General features: G+C 42.7%; 1 protein-coding gene across 6 annotated transcripts; it reads right to left on the bottom strand.

Annotated features, from left to right (window-relative positions):
* Nucleotides 1-80: 80 nt before the first annotated feature.
* Nucleotides 81-6,721, bottom strand: ETFBKMT (electron transfer flavoprotein subunit beta lysine methyltransferase). 6 transcript variants are annotated; one of them, XM_028491166.2, is made up of 4 exons: nucleotides 6,600-6,721; nucleotides 4,683-5,121; nucleotides 2,387-2,517; nucleotides 81-1,622 (listed from the first exon to the last, which is right to left on the bottom strand). In XM_028491166.2, the coding sequence occupies exons 2-4, from the start codon at nucleotides 5,006-5,008 to the stop codon at nucleotides 1,279-1,281; spliced, it is 801 nt and encodes a 266-aa protein (XP_028346967.1). In that variant the 5' UTR covers nucleotides 5,009-5,121; nucleotides 6,600-6,721; the 3' UTR covers nucleotides 81-1,278. The 6 variants fall into 6 exon arrangements, with proteins under 6 accessions (XP_028346967.1, XP_028346969.1, XP_007122001.1 ...); XM_028491168.2 differs by having other exon boundaries at nucleotides 4,683-5,115; XM_007121939.4 differs by having other exon boundaries at nucleotides 4,683-5,065.
* Between the last annotated feature and the right edge of the window lie 14,046 nt (nucleotides 6,722-20,767).

Genomic DNA, 20,767 nt, shown 5'->3' with positions numbered 1-20,767 from the left:
GAGTTTCTGGTCTGTGACATGTACAGAGATTGGAAGTCATCACTCCTTAGTAAACCATAAAGAGGCATCATAAGGTATCACAGTACTGAGTATGCAGGAAATTCTAAAATCTTTATCTGTGTTATTTTTTTGGTTTTGTTTTTTGTTTTGTTTTTTTTGTGTGTGTGTGGTACGCGGGCCTCTCACTGTTGGGGCCTCTCCTGTTGCGGAGCACAGGCTCTGGACGCACAGGCTCAGCGGCCATGGCTCATGGGCCCAGCCGCTCCGCGGCATGTGGGATCTTCCCGGACCGGGGCACGAACCCGTGTCCCTTGCATCGGCAGGCGGACTCTCAACCACTGCGCCACCAGGGAAGCCCTATCTGTGTTTCTTAATTGGTGCCCTATTACGTACTTATCCTATATTACACACTTTATACTTTCATTTATTAATTATAATAACCCTTTGAGGTGCAGTTTATTAAATTTTATTACTATTTTATAGGTGAAGAAATGAAAGCTCAGAGAGCTTAACTAGCCCAAAATCCCAACTAGAAAGTGACAGAGTGGCCTCACTCTGAAGCCCATGTACAGTAAGTCCCCTACATATGAACGAGCTCCATTACGAGAGTGGGTTCGTAAGTCCAACAAAGTTAGCCTAGGTACCCAACTAGCACAATCAACTATACAGTACTCTACTGTAATAGGTTTATAATACTTCTTTTCATACAAATAATCATAAAAAACAAACAAAAAATAAAACATTTTTAATCTTACAGTAGAGTACCTTGAAAAGTATGGTAGTACAGTACAACAGCTGGCATACAGGGGCACTTTAATATCTTTGAAAGTTCACAACGTGAAGGTTCGTATGTAGGGGACTTACTGTATTCTGTACCATACCAACTGCATCTCTGATCTTAACAGATAATTTTTTTAAATATAGTATTCTTCTGTATTTTTTATTTTGTTTAATTCAAAGATACATCACAGTTGTCCTCAACTATAGAAAGAGACTCTGCTAAAATATCTAATTCCTCTCAGCTACTTAAATTACATGTGGATATTGCCTTCTATAATTATATTCCTATAGCAGTAAAACTAGAAACAATTACAGATAGAGATTTCTAAATTTGGCTTACTGCCGAACAAGTTACATGACAAAGGGTGACAAAACTTCAACCTTCATATTTTGGAAACGAGATTTGCCATTTAACACAAATTTCCTTCTTTGAACTGGACAGTCTTTTAGGGTTAAACCCAAACATAGCTATATCCATATTGGAGGTACCTCAACAGCTCAAGGCTGAAATTCCCACACCGTGCTTGTTGTCAGTCCGTTGTTCTCCTGCCTAGTAGGCTCTGGAAGTGAATATTCTGCTACTTTGTGCAGTTGATGCTGAATGCTATGTCCACTGAACTGGGGTCGCCCAGGGTCACCAATCAGTACTCGAGTTCTGTAGACCCAAAAGCAACTTTTCAGCCATTGATGTAGACTGTCTGCAAGGTCTTCATCATAAAACATATCTCCAAGCACAACAAGGTCCCACTTATCTTGTTCCAAATCCAGCATGTTTTTGGTTAAAATGGGAAAAGGATTCAGTTGGTTCAACTCACAGTTTAGTGTAATAGCCATTCCTGCAACTTTAAAAAAGCACATAGTGAATTGGTATATGCTAGGTTGTTTTAATTCCCTATTAATTAATTTAAATAATCTAGAAAATCTCCAACAATATGTTTTTTTCCCATTCTGTTGAAAGTTGTTTTTTTAGGTAAAGAAGCCTAAAGTATATGCCAATATAAGCTATTTCCCGCAATTCTCAAATATATGAATATCCTGAAAATAAAACAATACCAAACACCTGGAAATGTTGAGGTTTTAAGGAACATTTGCTGACCTACAAGCCTTGTGCTTGAGCAGGATGACAGGTTGGAACTGAGACCCCATATACAATAAGGCTCCTCAAGGGCTAGATCCTCAGTGAAAGGGAAGACTAGAAGAAAATCAGATAAAATTAAAACTTACCTGTCTCAACTTGGGTTCGAATGGAATAAAATCTCCCTCAAAGACACTGGCCTATCTTCACTTGGGTTTTGGTCAAATAAACACTACCTACATATTTCAGGAAATGCCTAGCCCAGCAATGAGCAACAGTAAGTGCTCCCAGGTTGGCATCACTTTGGTATATCTGCCAGACACAAATGGAAGCCCTCCTGTGAAAAATGCACCATCAACTCAGGCCTCACAGGATTCCCACAGATAATGTCCCACTGAGTAAGTTCACAATATCAGATTATAAGATTCACATGGAAATGGGCTAGGCTATGATGGGTTGAGGCATCTGTAGATATTTATCCTGGAAGCAAAAAAGATGAGCTTCAAACATTTTAAAATGTGAAATTCTTACTAGGGTCTATGTCATTGGCCAAGATCCTTAAAGCTCCACTCATCTTAGCAGCGATAGCTGTAGCTCCACATCCACTCCCAATATCTAACACAGATTTTCCTCTGACAACGTCAGGATTATCCAAAAGATACCTAAATTAGAAAGAAAAGGGAAAACATTATCTCAGATAGAAGAAGGTCAATAAGAGGTGTACAAAAATTTTTCTTTGGATTGACTGGACAAAGAAATAGTGAAACTTAGCAGAAGAATTTGGTCCCACATTGGCAAGTTTGGCCTGACTAGAATGAGATAAAATGTCAATCTTAAGAGCTGGGCAGAGGTGGCAGATAGAGGACCTAGTCATTTTGGTCTTTCTCTTTGGCAGGTGTGAAGCGCAGTTCCATACAACTGACTAATCATGCTCTTCAAGTCAACTTTTTAGAAGTATTGAGCACTTACTATGATCCAGAAACTACTAAGCACCAAAAACACAGACTGACAAAATACTGCTAAAATCAGGACTCAGTAAGCTAGATGCAAAGTTCACAGTCTCCTTTTCATTGTTCAACAGAGAGTGGTTTTACCTACTGCTTGAACTGTTTTATAATGACCTCTCTGGTAAGGTACAATCAAAGTCCAGTTCAACCAAAGAATTTGGACCTGGGCTAAGAAGTTACCAAGCAAGTGAAGGTGAATGGGAAAACGCTGAAATAATAAATGTCAACTGACACTTGGCCTTAGTATTGTAATAATAAGAGCAGAGGGAATTCCCTGGCGGTCCATGGATAGCACTCCACGCCTTCACTGCTGAGGGCCCATCCGGGAACTAAGATCCAGCAAGCCAAAAAAAGACTAAGGAACTATGGCAAGGCAGGGATGTAGTACCCCGTCTAAAGGGGCAGCTGTTACCCATCTTGAGCTAATTGTTGCCCCACAGAAATGGGGTGTTATCAGAGATTTAAATCCAGTGTTATCAGATATTCTATTTTTTGTTTTTGGCCTCGCCTCATGGCTTGTGCCGTCTTAGTTCCCCAACCAGGGATTGAACTCAGGCCAGGCAGTGAAAGCGCCAAGTCCTAACCACTGGACCACCTGGGAATTCCCCAGAGATTCTTTTTTTTTTCCAAATCGAAATAAATTTTTATGTGCAATCCCTCAAGTTTTAAATGTTAGCAACTGATTTTCTTTTAAGTTTACAAGTAAAGGCCAAAGAAAACACATCTGTGGATCACCTATTTGTGACCTCTGATTCAGACAGTCTCTTAAGGAATTTGATTGCACTTATATTGGGAGTTGATAAACAACAACTTGCATAGATATCACGTAAAATGTATTTTTTTATGATATAAGTAAATAAAGCTTGAAAATTTGGCAACACAACAGCCAGAATATTGGATTTGTTAGATATTGGAAAGCTTTCCAGAACTTAGGATTCTCCAAAAGCTCTATGTTTGCATTTATTTATTTTGCATTTAAAACTATATACAACCTGAATTCTGCTAGACCATACCATTCCTGTGAAAAAGAAGTCCTTATCCTTTTCCTTTCAGTTTTGTAACCTCAAGGCATAAAAAGATTAAATCATTTACCAGTCTAAGAAAAAAACTAGATTAAAATGCTGTAAGTTCTTGCCTTTGTTTCAGCGGCTGTTTTAATAAAAAGCACTGTGTGAATGTGTGAGAAAATGTCTTAAAGAAGACCTTTGCAGTATGGGGAGTTAGAAAGGGGGAACCTTAAAAATGCAGAGGCAGTGCCACAACTAAGACCCAGTGCAGCCAAATAAATAAATATCTTTTTAAAAATAATTTTAATGCAGGTGCAACTCCAGAGTTCACCTGAGTAATGCCCCAATCACTCAGATCCCTCGTTCTTTGGGAGCTTGGGAAGAGGCAATGATGGAGGAAGTGTAAGGTTTAAGGAGCAATATTTACAGGATTAAACCAGGCGACCTGAAGGACTGGGGCTTTAAGCTCCACCGAGGAACTCTGCACGGGCCATGCATCATGAACCATGAACCTGAGAACAGTGTGAGATTTCTGGATCATGACCAGCTACCTAGGGTCTTGACAGCTGACCTAGGATTTCTCTTGGGGAGAGAGCTATATATCGGGAAACACCTTGATAAGCTTGGAGCAGAAGGTAAAGCTATGCAACAACGCAACCCAAAACTATTCCTAAACTGCTCTCAATTAAGAAAAGAATTTGGGGTTTTACTCTGGTTTTTTGTGAGGAGCAGGGAGAATAAGGAGTTGGAAGGGGCTGAAAAGAGTAAGGATATGCGGAGCCCTAAAGGCTCCCGCGTCACTTGCGGCCGTACCTAGACAGGGCTTGGCCTCCTGGCCAGTAGACTGCCCAGTAAGGGTCACTGTGGGGCCACAGGTCAGCTCTCTCCCACCAGAACTTGCATCTGGGGGTCAAAAGCCGCAGCTGGATTTCAGGGGTGAGGCTACCACGGCTGGTGACTTCAGTGTTCTCCTCCAGGAAAGCTTTCATCTCAGGGTCCAAAAAGCTTCCGGTTCCTCTCCAGGGGCAGTGGCCCCAGGGAAACAAGGGAAAACCACTGCTTCTCACAGCCTTCCGAAGGACACCACAGCGGTTCATGGCAAATGATGTAAACGCTCTCCAACCTGGGCTCAAGGCCATGGGTCCTGTCCCAAAGCACAGGTTTGTTGGTGCTGCTCTTGGTAACAGCTGCTCTTCCTGGGGAAAGAATACGGGTCTGGCTGCCAAACTGATCTCAACTGGAATCCCTGGACCTCGAAAAACATAAATAATACTGAAAACTCCAAGGCTCACCAACACTTCCAAATCCTATTGCATAGTAAGAAAATGTTAGTGTTAGCTCTGTAGCAGATGATGTACAAGTGCAAGTTCATTTTAGATGAAAGCGTTGGTGCATTAATTTAGGAAAATCCAGTCTTCTAAGAGATGCCTTTCCACAACAGAATCCTTTTTAGTAACTTATAACAACAAATATACAAGCATCTGATTTTGAGAGAATCCTCAGGAACACGCCTTTTACATAAAATAAGGTATACCTTTAAAGTTCTTTCATTCATTTAATAAATCACTTCCCTTTAAGCAGGCACTGTGCTTGGCAACTGTGAACAAAATAAACAAAGTCCTCATCTTCAGGAAGCTTAGATTCTAGTGATGGAATAGAGCAATTATCAGGGCAAACACAGCTCTTGCCTTTATGAAGTCTAGCCAAGATTGTGTACTGTGGTTAGAGATATACAAATTATACTGACTGCTCAATTAAGATAGCCCTAGCATAAAACATCAATGTAATCAAGATTCAGGTGTTTCCCTAAAAACAAACAAAAACAAAACAAAACAAACAAAAAACTGTGGATTTAATTGTAATAAAAGAATATCAACTCCCAAATCTCTTTCTGTAAATACCTCTGATGAGTCATCTTTACCAAACCTGGACTTAATAGAAAGACACCTTGATAAAAATAAGAATGAGGAAGAGCAGTTTAAGCACGAATTATACACACAGTTGTTTGGGACCTCTGATCTGTTCTGCATAAATGTATAAACAGTCTTACGTCCACCCAAGTACTTAAGAGTAAGGGCCCCAAACTCAAATGCCTACCCAGGGCCAGACTGGTGATAAATGAGTGATGCAGGCTGGTTGTTAGATCACAGAAGGGCTGTGGCAAACTGGAAACTATTTCAAAACAGTCCAAAGGAGCCAGCCAGGGGACACGTGGCCAGATCTTTCAATTTCTCAAAACAATCCAGCTATATACCCATAAACTCCCACTTTTAAACGTGGGCAATTAGTTAAAATACCAAGACACGAGCAGGGGCAAAATGTCTGTGAACCAAGGATAGACCTTAAGTGGGTGTGCCAGCCTACGTTTATCCCTTGTAATCTCAGGGTCTCTAACAGCCTGACCTCATTGGACTAATTGTGTAGGGAAGGATTGGGTTAGCCCTTGAAGCGCACGAGCCTAAGGTTTGAAAGGAAAGCAGAGCAAATACAAGATGATTGATTTTGGACACCCTGTCATGCAGACCGATGATGCCCCGCCCATGCCAGCACCAATGAAGCATCCGTTATGAATATGTGATTATGCGGTGGACACTTGGTACCTGGATTAACTGGTAAGGAAAGAAGACAGGTTTAAAGGGGCAAGTTCCAAAGTGTTAGCACGTAACTTCCCTCGAAGGAGGACGGGAGTCAGTCTTAAAGGGGCAGGCCCAGTCCTCCTTTTCTCCTTACCTGGCTGTGCTAACACCGTCCTGGGAAGCTAAGCACAGGGCAGGTCTGTCACTCGCCTTTGCGCCTCTTTTCGCGCCTTCTTTACAACTGCACGCTGGGTCCCACTTCTCCCCCAGAGCCGGCCCCCAACACCCAGCCCCCCAACCCCGGCCCTGCGTGCCCGCCCCGCCCTCCTGCTCCGCCCTCCTTCCCGACAGCACTTTCTCTCCCTTACCTGAGCTTCTTAAAGGGACAGGAAGTGCGAAATCAGCCGGCGCCCTGACCTCACTTGGGAAATAAGGGAATGTCAAATACTGATTTCTAAAAAATCCACTCTGAAGCCGTGGAGCATCTGCTTCGTGTCAATCACACTTCTAGGCACTGGGCATAGAGCGGTGAGCAAAATAGACACAGCACAAACCCTTAATGACGCTTATATTCAACTGGGATTAAATCATATGTCCTCCCTTTTATAATAATTTTCATACACGTACAATCTTTTTTGTTTTTTCAACTGTAACTTCTCATTTCAATAACACTCACTGATTCTCTTGCTAGTAATAATTCTTAATAGATGTTCAAGATCAATTTGTCTAGGGACTTCTCTGGCAGTCCGGTGGTTAAGACTACAAGCTTGCACTGCAGGGGGCGCGGTTGCATCCTGGGTCAGAGAACTAGGATCCCGCATGCCACCCACCACCCACCCCCGGTTGAAAAATTAATTTGTCTAAGGATTTTTTTTTAATAGATGAGCGATCAAACCACATTATTTATTTTTGGCTGCCTTGGATCTTGTTGCTGCGCATGGGCTTTCTCTGGTTGCGGCGAGCGGGGGCTACTCTTTGTTGCGGTGCGCGGGCTTCTCGTTGCGGTGGCTTCTCTTGTTGCAGAGCAGGGGCTCTAGGCACGGGGCGCTTCAGTAGTTGTGGCTCGCAGGCTCAGTAGTTGTGGCGCACACGCTTAGTTGCTCTGCGGCATGTGGGATCTTCCCGGACCAGGGCTCGAACCCGTGTCCCCTGCATTGGCGGGGGGATTCTTAACCACTGCGCCACCAGGGAAATCAAGGATTGTTGTTTTTAACCAGCTTCTGTATTCTATCCCAGTGATAGTTTTAAAATCGATCTGCTTCTCTCCATCCCTCCTGCCTCTGCCTTATGATTGCTTGCTTGAATTCCTGCAACTGGTCTCTGCAATCCTGCCTTCGTCTATCCCGTTCTCTAGAGTGCAGCTGAAATGGTTTTTTCTGAAACTTTCATTCCATAGTCCAAAAAAAGGCCTTACATTCCTACAAGATAAGATAAACCAGATAAGGCAAGAGAAACAGACTGTAAGCCCTGAGAAACAAACGTGGATTTTCTTTTCTATTGTTTGGTGTTGATTTTTTTTTTTTGGTCACGCCACTTTCCATGCAAGATGATCTTAGTTCCTGGTCCTAACCACTGGACTGCCAGGGAAGTCCTGCCCTTTTGTTCTTTTTAATTGAAAGAACTGTCTCGCTTTTATCAAAATTGACCCAAATGCAACAAAGCAGACCCATCAACTGTCTGATAACAATTGAGCTATCATCTGACCTTGTGATTTTTGCCTTTAAATATCTGCCTACATTTTTGTACACAAGCCAATTCTCTAATAACTGGACACTCTTGCAAGTACAAGTTAAAAACATTTATCCCCATACTCAAATTTGTTTTTAAGGGTTTTTTGAACAAGTTATTTAATTATACTTATTAGCTGTATGTCCTGGGCACATTATTAAACCTTCCTAATGAAGGGCATTAGGCTATGCCAGTGCGGCACAGGGATTATTTTGAGCGAAAGAGTTTCTGAAATCTCTTATCTGCCTAAAGCTGACTCTCCCAAAAGAACTCAACTGTCATAAAACCCCTCCTCGAGAACAACTTTAATCTTCTTGGACTTGAGAAGTGGGCACCACACCCAAACAGACATTGTCTCAAGACTATCATATCTCCTATCTATTCTCCTAAAAAACCATTTATCTTTCCAAGAAGTCATTCCCATAAGTGCCCTTTCTCTCCTTCCCCATCACCTATGATGAAATAAAATATATGTTTTTTAAGGCAGGACAAGAAAATTTAAGCATAGCAGATGCCCTTCCTGACAGGGCTCTTCCTAATGTGCAATGTGCATCTACATTATACATTAACCAGACCTCCTCGAAGGCAGGAATGTCTGCTCAACCATAAAGATCATTTATCCCCTTCTTCTGATGCCAGCAATGTAACTCCTTAGAAGATAACATTCTTTTCTTAATCCTGTAAGGGGTCATGGTGACCTGCTGCTCCCTTCCTACATGTAGGTCTGGACTTTGTATCTCTGGTGAATGTTATGTAAAATGTCAGTGTGTCATTTTGATGAACTATCCTTTGTCTCAAAAATGTATATAAATGTGCTTTCGACTTCTAACTAGGGGAACAGTCCTCAGAGTTTTCTGAAAGACTGTCTCTAGGGTTATAATCCTCAGGTTGGCTCGGAAAAAAACCTCTATTTCTTCTTTAGATTGACTATTAATTAATTTTTCATCAACACCTACTAAGTTAGGTATATAAACACAAAATTTTAACCACACCCTATGAGTTATTCATCACTGAATTCTCATGTGCCTATGCGTTGCATGTGTAAACTGGTTTCTTTCTCCTGTTAATCTGTCTTTTGTCAGTTTAACTTGCAGATCCCAGACACTGAACATAAGAAGTTAAAGGAAAGTTTTTCCTCCCCTACACTAAGTATCAGTGTTCTCCTCTGTAAAATAATAATGATGATAATAATAATGTATTGGGAGGATTTAATGGGATAAAAGTAAAATGCTTAGCACAGTTCCTGGCATATCGTAAACACTGTGATTATCATTATTGGAACTATGGAGTTAGTGTTGGTAAGACGCAGGACTGGAGGCTGAAGATCAGGTTGTCAGCAAAGAGTGAGGGGATCCGATTTGAGTTTTAGAAAACCGTTTTAAGCTGCTGGTATCAAAGAGAGAGGTTGGATTGAAGGAGACATCAGTTGAAGAATGTGGTGGTAACCCAAGCAAGCACTGATGAGGGCATGGAAGGAATTGGACACATCTGAACGTGACTCAGGAAAAGCCATTAGCAGGACTTGGAGAGCAATTAAATATGCTTGCTTAACCATAATGATAGACAATCTAAGGGAAAGATATCATTTTTTCTTTATCAGCTTGACCTGAATGACCGTGCTATCTGATCTCATTCTTCCTTGCTTGAAAGCTTCTCTGGCTCCCCATGCCTTCAATATCAGAGCCAAATTCCTGATCACAGCTTCCGAAGCTCTTAGTAATCAGTCCCTACTTACCCATCCTGCCTTGTTTCAGAACCCTCCCCTCCTCTACACTTTGCTTTCTTGTGGCAAGCCCTTGTCCTCTCACTCCATGCCTTGCTTAAGACAAAGTTGCTGGGACCACCACACATACACCCTCTCCTCACTGACCCTAACTGCCTCCTCAGCCTTCAGAACGCAGCTCAGAGTTAAGGCCCTCAGAAATGGCCCCTACACACACACTGATCTTGACATTTTCTTAGCTTCCTATAGGTATATCCAGCAAGAGCACCATGCAGAACTGTCACTGCCTGCTTCCTCTACTGGGCTTAGAGGCAGACCATCTCATTCCTCTTTTACCTTCTGCCACAGTTCAGACACTCAATAAATTCTGTTAAATGAAAGAAAAAGCAAATAAAGGAGGAAATTAACAAATATTATATATCAGTGTCTCATTTCCAAATGTTATTTTTAACAGCCTTATTGAGGTATAACTTACGTACAATAAACTTCACATATTTAAAGTGTACAATTTGATGTTTTGCTATGTGTATACCCTCGTGAAATTGTCACCAAAATCAAGAGACTGAACATATTCAGTGCCCTGTGTTATCTCTCCCTCCTGTCCTTCACATCCCCTCCATCCCCAGGTAACCGCTGATCTGCTTTCTGTCACTATAGATTAGTTTGCATTTTCTAGATTTTTTTTTTTTTTTTTTTTTTTCCGGTACGCGGGCCTCTCACTGTTGTGGCCTCTCCTGTTGCGGAGCGCAGGCTCCGGACGCGCAGGCTCAGCGGCCATGGCTCACGGGCTCAGCTCCGCGGCATGTGGGATCTTCCCAGACCGGGGCACGAACCCGTGTCCCCTGCATCGGCAGGCGGATTCTCAACCACTGCGCCACCAGGGAAGCCCTAGATCCGCGTCATGTGGGATCTTCCCAGACCGGGGCACGAACCCGTGTCCCCTGCATCGGCAGGCGGATTCTCAACCACTGCGCCACCAGGGAAGCCCTAGATTTTTATATAAATGCAGTTATACAGTATGTACTCTTTTGTCTTTGCTTTCACTCAACATGATTATTTTGAGATTCATCTGTTGTTTCATGCATCAATTGTTCACTCCTTTTCATTGCTAAGTAGTTTTCCATTGTATGTATATATAAAATGTGTTTATCCGTTTATCTTTTTTTTTTTTTTCGCGGTACGCGGGCCTCTCACTGTTGTGGCCTTTCCCGCTGCGGAGCACAGGCTCCAGACGCACAGGCTCAGCGGCCATGACTCACGGGCCCAGCTGCTCCGCGGCATGTGGGATCTTCCCGGACCGGGGCACGAACCCATGTCCCCTGCATCGGCAGGCGGACTCTCAACCACTGCGCCACCAGGGAAGCCCCTATCCGTTTATCTATTGATGAATATCTGGAGGGGTTTGTTTATTTGTTTGCTATTACAAATAAAGCTGCTTTGAATATTTGTGCACATGTCTTTGTATGGACATATGCTTTCTTTTCCATTGCGCAAATACTTAGGAGTGAAATGGCTAGATCACATGGTGGTGTGATTAACTTCAAACCTTCTCCAAAAGGGTTGTCATTTTACATTCCCATCATCAGTGAATGAGAATCCCAGTTCCTTCCATGTGATGAGGAAAACAATTTTAGTTTTCTGAGTTGCTGCCTAGTCGTTTTACAGTATAAAAACACCACTCACACCTAGAGTCTGAGCATTTAGAAAAAAACTTGAGTCGAGGATACCCACAGTAAGTACCCACTTTGCGTTTCCTGGGGCACCTTTTAAAATAACCACTTTGGGTTAAGCCTGCTGAAAGTTAGTGACTTCTGCCCAACTACCTCATGAGTAATAGGTGCTTGCTACCCTGCTCTCCATCTCCTGCTCGCCCGGCTCTCCCTTCCCCCAGCTCATTGTACCCTCTTGCTTCTGGGGTCTGTAAGAAATAATAAATCTTGTGATTCTACTTCCTTTGTGTGGGTGTACTGAAATTGCATCTTCAATCAAAATGACCTGTGGGCTTCACTTCCCTAAATGGGAGCTCGGATGCTGAGGCAGCCTGACCCTGGATGGGTGGCTTGTGCCCCTTCATTCATCAGGTCATAATCTACATATTCTTAATTCAATACACCAGCTCCGGCTTCTCAACACACTCCACATCCTCACCAACACTTGGATAGTGTCTTTCTTTCTGATTATAGCCATTCTAGTAGGTATGAAGTGGTATCTCATCATGGTTTTAATTTGCATTTCCTCAACGACTAACAATGTCTGAGCATCTTTTCATGTGTTTGTTTGCCATGCATACATCTTCTATTCCAATTATGTCTCATTTAAGTTCAAATTGTTGCATTATTTTTCTGATCTTTCATAATTTGGGCACATTAAAAATAGGCACTTTGGGGACTTCCCTATTGGCACAGTGGTTAAGACTTCAAGCTCCCAATGCAAGGGGCCTGGGTTCGATCCCTGGTTAGGGAACTAGATCCCACATGCATGCCGCAACTAAGGAGCACGCCTGCCGCAACCAAGACCCGGCGCAACCTAAAATAAATAAATAAAATAAATATTTAAAAAAATATAAATATGGACTTCCCTGGGGCTCAGTGGTTAAGAATCTGCCTGCCAATGCAGGGGACACGGGTTCGATCCCTGGTCCGGGAAGATCCCACATGCCGAGGAGCAACTAAGCCCGTGAGCCACAACTACTGAAGCCTGCGCTCTAGAGCCCGTGCTCCGCAATAAGACAAGCTACTGCAATGAGTAGCCCCCTCTCGCCGCAACTAGAGAAAGCCTGCGCGCAGCAACGAAGACCAAACGCAGCCAAAAATTAAATAAATAAATAAATAGGCGCTTTTTATCTATGTTTTTCCTCAGTGCTGGAAGAACAATTCAATAAAGCTAATGGAATGATGAGAGAAAAATAACCTCTCGCCATTTTTGGAGAATATTATTTATAAATATAACACAATTTGAAGATGTTTATAAATATAAATTCTAAATAAATTTGTAAATATATTTCTAATAAAATATATACCTCAGTTTAGTTTTAAAATCAGCCTCAAGATGCAAACAACAGATAAATCGTACTCAATCAAGTGTGATTTGCCTCTGCCATCCCAGAATGTGTTTCTCCCCAGACTATTGCGTGAAGTTTTGAGGTTTTGGATTTTCCAGAGCTTCACTTCCTCTTCTCTCCCCCAAACTGCCCTTGCAAGCAGTCTACAGCGCCATGTCTCTGTAAATTCAGAGGCTTCCTCTTCTCAGTTCCTTATCTGTATTTGCAGCCTTCAGTTGGTCACCAGGCAAGCTTTTATTTTATTTATTTAATTTTACTTTTTGGCCACGCCTCCCGGCATGTGGGATCTTAGTTTCCCAACCAGGGATCAAACCCATGCCCCCTGCAGTGGCAGCACGGAGTCTTAACCACTGGACCACCAGAAAAGTCCCTAGGCAAGCTTTTAAACACCGGTCACTAAGTCATGCCTAAAAATCCCAGCATCTGGGCCTTTAAGACCAGTTTGTTGTAGAAAGGATTGCGCGCCCACTGAGAAGTGAAATCCTCAGCCAACTAAAGCTATAGTGCTATCTAGTGGTAATTTAGGTGTGTCTGAGCTAAAATGGTAAAAGTAAAAAAATAATAAAGAGCAAAGATTCTCACCCACAATTTGACCACACACTGGTATACTTGTTTAGTTGTAGGATGTGGCAGAAATACTTCTCACTGATAAAAGTTAAGGCCTGGGGCTTCCCTGGTGGCACAGTGGTTAAGAATTTGCCTGCCAATGCAGGGGACACAGGTTCAATCCCTGGTCCGGGAAGATCCTACATGCCACGGAGCAACTAAGCCGCGAGTGCCACAGCTACTGAGCCTGCGCTCTAGAGCCCGCAAGCCACAACTACTGATCCTGTGCGCCTAGAGCCCGTGCTCTGCAACAAGAGAAGCCACCACAATGAGAAGCCCGCGCACTGCAACGAAGAGTAGCCCACACTCGCCACAACTAGAGAAAGCCCACGCGCACCACCGAAGACCCAACGCAGCCAAAAATAAATAAAATTGATTCTTTAAAAAAAAAGAAAAGAAAAAAAGAGTTAAGGCCTAAAATTTAGGAAAGATTTGGCATCACCCATGACATTCTCCATCTCTGGTTGTCTCTTTCTCTCTCTCTCTCTCTCTCTCTCTCTCACACACACACACACACACACACACACACACACACACTCCGCAACTAACCCACCAGGAAATCTGTAGGCTCTACCTTCAAAATATACCCAGAATCTGACCTCTCTTCACTACCTGCAGCACTTCCCTCTAGTACAAGCCACTATCACCTCTAGCCTGGATTATTGTGATGGTCTCCTAACCAACCCCTTGATTTCCGCCCTTGCTCCCTGTGGCCTATTTGCAACAAAAAAGCCAAAGTGATCCTTTTAGAAGGAAGTTAGGTCCTGTCGATGCTCCACTGGAACCCTCCGACATCACCCCGTTGCCCATTCCCGTCACATCCAGCCCAGCCCCTTCTCTGACTTCCACTCCGACTGCCTTCCCCTTTCGACGGACTTTTCAAATACACTCGACCAACTTTTGTTTTGTTTTGTTTTGTTTTTGGTGTCCTGCGAGGCTTGTGGGATCTTTTTCTCCCCACCAGGGATTGAACCCCCGGCCCTCCGCAGTGAGAGCAGAGTCCTAACCACTGGATGCCAGGGAATTCCCTCCGCCTACAGTCTTGATGTTTTGTAAACACACCTTGCTGCTTCCCTGCTTCAGGGTCTTCACACTTGCTCCACCATCAGCCTGGGATGGTCTTATCTTAGACGTGTGCACAACTAACCCCTCATATCCTTGATTTTTGTCAAATGCTTTTTCTGCATCAAAGAGAGGATGGCGTGGTTTTCCCCTTCACTCTGTTGATGTGGTGTATTACATTGATCAACTTTTGTATTTGAATCATCCTTGCCTTCCAGAGATGAATCCCACTTAGTCATGGTGTATAATCCTTTTAATGTGCTGCTGAATTTGGTTGTCTAGTCCTTTGCTGAGGATTTTTACCCCTCATCTCCTCTAAGTCTTTGCTCAAATGCTACCATCTCCATGAGGTCTGACCACCCTATTTAAAATTGCAAACAATTTCCCAGCTTTGTTTTTTTTTTAATTAATTAATTTATTTATTTTTATATTTATTTTTGGCTGTGTTGGGTCTTCGTTTCTGTGCAAGGGCTTTCTCTAGTTGCGGCAAGCGGGGACCACTCTTCATCGCGGTGCATGGGCCTCTCACTATTGCAGCCTCTCTTGTTGCGGAGCACAGGCTCCAGACGCGCAGGCTCAGTAGTTGTGGCTCATGGGCCTAGTTGCTCCTCGGCACGTGGGATCTTCCCAGACCAGGGTACGAACCCGCGTCCCCTGCATTGGCAGGCAGACTCTCAACCACTGCGCCACCAGGGAAGCCCCCCAGCTTTGTTTTTCTCCACAGACATTCATCACTTATTTGGCTTGTTGAACTCCCACGAGGACAGGGACTTGCCGTGAGGACAGAGATCTGTTTCCTTTTTCCCTTTTTTCTGATTGAGGTCTAATTCACATACGCTGAAGACACAAATCTCAAGTGAACAGTCTGATGAGAATTTTGATAAATGTAATGCACGTAACCATGTAACACACACCTGTCGAAACATAGAACATTCCCGTTGCCCCAGGAAGTTCCCTTCTGCCCCTTCTCAGTCAGTCTCACACATCCACCCACTCACTGTGTTGATGTCTATCGCCATAGGTTAGCTTTACTTGCTCTAGGGTTTCATATAAATGGAATTATACAGTTTGTACTCTTTTGTATCTGGCTTCTTTTGTTCAGCATAATGTTTTTGAGATTCAGCCACGTTGTTGCTTGCAGTGGTCCTTCGCTCCTTTTTCTTGTTCAGTAGCATTCCACTGTGTGAACATAATTCAGTTTGTTTACCTCTTTTTCTGACTATTGACATTTGTGTTGTTTCCAGTTTGAGGCCATTATTGATAAAGCTATAAAGCATCTATGAACATTCTTGTAGAACTCTTCTTGTGGGCATATGTTTTCATGTCTTTTGGGTAAATAACTAAGAGTGGAATTGCTGGACTATAGGGTAGGTGTATGTTTAACTTTATAAGAAACTACTGAACAGTTTTCCAAAATTATAACATTTCAAGATTCCTACCAGCTGTGTGTAGGAGCTGCACATCATGGACTGTGGTGTCAGCCATTTCAATTTTAGCCATTCTGCTGGCTGTGCGGTGGGATCTCATTGTGGTTTTTAACTTGCATTCTCCTGTGACTTATTTCCTCATGTTTATTTATTTTTTAATAAATTTATTTATTTATTTGGGGGCTGTGTTGGGTTTTCGTTGCTATGCGTGGGCTTTCTCTAGTTGTGGCAAGCGGGGGCTACTCTTTGTTGCAGTGCATGGGCTCTAGGCGTGCGGGCTTCAGCAGTTGTGGCACGAGGGCTCAGTAGTTGTGGCTCACGGGCTCTAGAGTGCAGGCTCAGCAGTTGTGGCACACGGGCTCAGTTGCTCCGTGGTATGTGGGATCTTCCCAGACCAGGGCTTGTACCCGTGTCCCCTGCGTTGGCAGGCGAATTCTCAACCACTGAGCCACCAGGGAAGTCCCCTCCACATGCTTCTTGAAGGCTGGGATTTTGTCCATTTTATTTATTGCTTTATTTCCTGCCCATTAGTGCAAGGTGGAACCCATATTAGGATATCAATGAATATTTGTTGAATGAATTAATCAATGATTTACTCTAAGAAATAAACAAATTAGATTGGATTCAAGCTTGTTATCCCTTAATAATAACCCAAAGAACATTCTCTCTGACTTGGATTTTGAAATCTTTCTTTAGTGGAAGAGAAAAGATATCCTAGCTTAGTTCACTAGGAATGATGTTCAACTCACAGCCCATTTTTCCCATTATGAACTAATATTACATTGATAGTCATGGTAGTTAGAATTTGCCATAGTGCTTTAGTTCCCTAAAACTTTGTTTAAATTTTTTCAAATTATTTTATGCCCATAGTGCTGTTGATACTTTTGAACATCATCAGGCTTTTATAGCTTGGGGAGAAAAAAAAAATGTAAGAAATTTTAATAAAATGTAGGTAACTAATTGGAAATTATCCTTGGGTTTTTATTTGATACGCTCAGAATTCTTAAAGTGTAATGACTACCATGTGCACAAGCTTTCATAAACTATTACCTTATTTAATAAAGAAAAATTAGACTGGGAACAGAGGTGTTAAACTATAAGGATCCCTGAGGTTAGAATTTCTAACAGTAGTAGGGAAAATTTTGTTTTAATGGAAAACTATGCATTGTTTAGCCTACAGCCTCTCTCAGTCATCCGACTCTGATTGTCTGCGAACTATTTTACAACTTTGTAAATTGTAGACAGCTTATAGCAATCCTAAATAAATCCCAACCAGTCATGTAAATCTTGTCCTGTCCAGTTTCCTTCTCTCCTGCTCTACAGAAAAAGAAGCTAGTTTTGCCTCCATCTGCAGATTCATTTCAATTCTCCTGCTCTATGAATGAATCTGTTGGAGTCCTCTTTGAACTGGTTGTAACAGCTTACCTGTGTCAAAAGAAAATTCAGAGGGAATTCCCTGCCGGTCCAGTGGTTAGGACTCAGCGCTTTCACTGCCGGGGCTGGGCTCGATCCCTGCTCATGGTACTAAGATCCCACAAGCCACCGAGGTGCGGCCAAAAAAAAAAAATTCAGAGAGCTTTACTTGATATGAATATTTTATTGAGCAAGAAAAACTTCACAAACTGGGAGACTTGAAAACCAGAAGGGGTAAGACACTCGCTTTCAGCAGCTGCAGCTCAGTTAAATGAGGAAGGATGTTGTTTTCTGTCGCGACTGGTTAATAGAAACTTACATTCTTGCAGGGAGTGTAGCATCGCACAAGCTTACCTGTTTATAGCTGATGGGAAGAAAGCTTACGTTTTGTTTAAGGTCAGAGTCAGCATTTAGGGGAGATCAGGACAGTTGAAGCTTTGGTTATGGGGCTAGGGGTGATTGCTAAGGGTATATTCAAACTGTGGCCTCCATTATGGTTTTTCTTTGACACCAGTTTCCTCATTGATGAGTTTTAAAAAATATTTTACACATGTTCATTTCATAATATCTGTATGGGAGTAATAATTTTGCCCTTTGGAGGATAATTATCCTTTCATTAAATAATTGGCCGATCAATTAAAGAATTAGTTAACCAAATAAGAAGCCTTATAATTAAGTTCTAACTTCGGGAATCTGGTTCACCTACATGCATCATTAACAGAGAGAGAATCTGTAGTAACTGGGATCTGGCTTAGTTTAGCCAGAATTAGTTTAGTTGTTTTTTCGCCCCACACTTACCTACTGATCAAGCTGATCAGATTGCAGAGAGGTAGTTAAGGTAATATTTGATCAGAAACTTGGTCTTCATATATAAATAGATAAACAAAAGGTCCTACTGTCTAGCACAGGAAACGATATTCAATATCTTATAATAACCTATAGTATAAAAGAATATGAAAAACTATATATATTCATATATATACATATGGCTGAGTCATTTTGCTATATACTGGAAGGTAATATGGCATTGTCAATCAACTATACTTCAATTTAAAAAACTTTATATTCCAAAAAAAAAAAAGAAAGAAACTTGGTCTTCAATAGACATGGTTCTTATGTCTTTGAAAAACGAAAATTGTCTAAGATAGACTAGCTCTATATTTTCTCTGCTTCAAAATGTATTTTAAATGTGGCTTGTGACAGGAGCTATTCTTAGAAACAAACAAAATGCTATCTTTTCTCCAACAGTTTCATATTAAGAGACTGAATATACAAACGGACAATGACCAGTCTGTATGACAATAGACTCTGACCCACAACCTTGGCAGCAAGCGGTCCCAGAAGCCAAATCACAACCTCTGCAGCTATTAGTCCAGAATGATCAGATGAGGTCAATGACTGCCAGCTTCCTTAATATTTGCCCCACTTCCAACTCAGGAGCTACCGGAGAAAGCCAAAATGCTCCTCAGACCAAAAGCATAAGATGCCCTGCTCTAGTCAGCCCACCTCCTGCTTCCGGGGCCAGCAATCTCCAATCACTGCTCACCTGGGGGCTCCCACTCCCCTGTGGGTCTCTGCCCAATGTAAGAGATGCTGGCTGATTCCCTTGCTAGAGCAAACACTCAATACATAGCCTCTGTTCGTTCTCATCTGGGTGCCCTTCGTTTATTTCCACATAATACATTTACTTCACTAGAGAATCATGAAACTTATATGAAGAATTTATTATTGGCCCAGAGGAAACACTCAGAAAACTAGAGGTTCATTCTTTCTTCCTGGAGATCAATGAGTAGCTAGAAATTCCTCAACTATATTACTGATATGAAATCATACAGAAAAGTTCTGGGACAGCAAACAAGAGAGTTGAACTCTAAGGCCAGTCATTTTTGTTATAAATAAAGGTAATATTACAAATGAAACTTTAAAAGTAAACTTGATTTTAATTTTCAGTACAGGAAAAAAGGTCCCTTGTTCCCAGTTTCTCAGTCTTAAAGCTGCAAGGGACTTGTCCCTTGCCAAAGTTCGTTGTTTACAAAAGTCAAAATGGAGATCTGGGGAGATGATGCGGTTTACCAGAGAGCAGCGGGGAACCCCAAGGATAGCCTGGGTCTCTTTGGCCATGAACCCCTTCTCCCAGCAGCCTCAAATAAGCAAACACCCTAAGAAGAAACCATTTGCAAATAGTTTCCAAACACGTCCCCCAACATTCCTTCATCATATTGTAGCCCCTAAACGCTGAACCTCAAATCTTGCTTACTCCTACTTCAGTTTTCTTTCTACAGCATCACTTCACCTTCGTCTGTTTCCAATTTTCTCATCAGCAAAAACTGTTTCAAATGAAATATTACCCAGAGCCCAAGAAGGCACGTGGGCTCCTCTTCACAGGTGCCTCGGTGCCTCCCCTACGGAGGGCGCTGCACTTGTCTTATATAAGCGTTAGGAATCACAATTAGAATACCTGCACCTCCAAGTACCCCAGGGCAGTGCTTTTCAAACCTTAATATGCAGACCAGTCACCTAGGAATCTTGTTAAAGGTCAGATTCTGGCTCAGGTCCTGGCGGTGCCGGAGAGTCTGCATTCCTGTCGAGTTCCCAGGGAAGGCAGTGCCCAGCCCCACCTGAGAAGGGTTTAAAAATCACACACGTAATATCCCTCACGACCAGTTTAGGTGCCCATATTCAGAGTGGAATCTGGGAGCTGTCATTTTAAAAGCTCCAAGTGCCAGTTCTGTTTGCAAACACAGTGCTAGAACAAGGTATTCCAAACTGCCCTGATGATAAGAACCACCTAAGACACTGGATTCAATGTTAGTTCTCAGGTCTTCGCCTGGAGGTGCTGATTTAGTAGGTTTGGGGTGGAACCCAGGAATCTATTTTACAAGCGACACAAATGACTAGCAACCCCAAAGTCTGGCAGACGATGGCCCTCAAACGCAATTTAAAAACCATTCCATTCTGCTTTCCAGCTTTTGGATTTCTTCATTCTTTCATTCATTCGACTTTGTCACGAGCGTCTCGGATCGGGTGGACTCCCACTGGGTCCTTTCCTTGCGCAGTGCCGATGGCGCCGATTGAACGAGACCAGGTTCGGCAAAGCAGAGAAGAAACTATTTGTCGATCAAGGAGTGGGCAAGGGAGAGGTCCTGCTCTGAAGACCCCTTCTCCCTGCCGAGGGGTTGCGGGGAGCAGGAAACTTAAGGGGTAAGAGGTGGGTGCACCACCAGAATTCTGGGAAAGGGGCGGAGAGTTCCAGAAACAGCTGGAACATGCGCAGTCCCTTGGGCTCCCTTGCACACGGACTA

This window comes from Physeter macrocephalus, chromosome 6 (genome assembly GCF_002837175.3).
Source record: "Physeter macrocephalus isolate SW-GA chromosome 6, ASM283717v5, whole genome shotgun sequence".
Classification (NCBI taxonomy): Eukaryota; Metazoa; Chordata; class Mammalia; order Artiodactyla; family Physeteridae; genus Physeter; species Physeter macrocephalus.
This window is presented reverse-complemented; position numbering and strand designations above follow the sequence as displayed.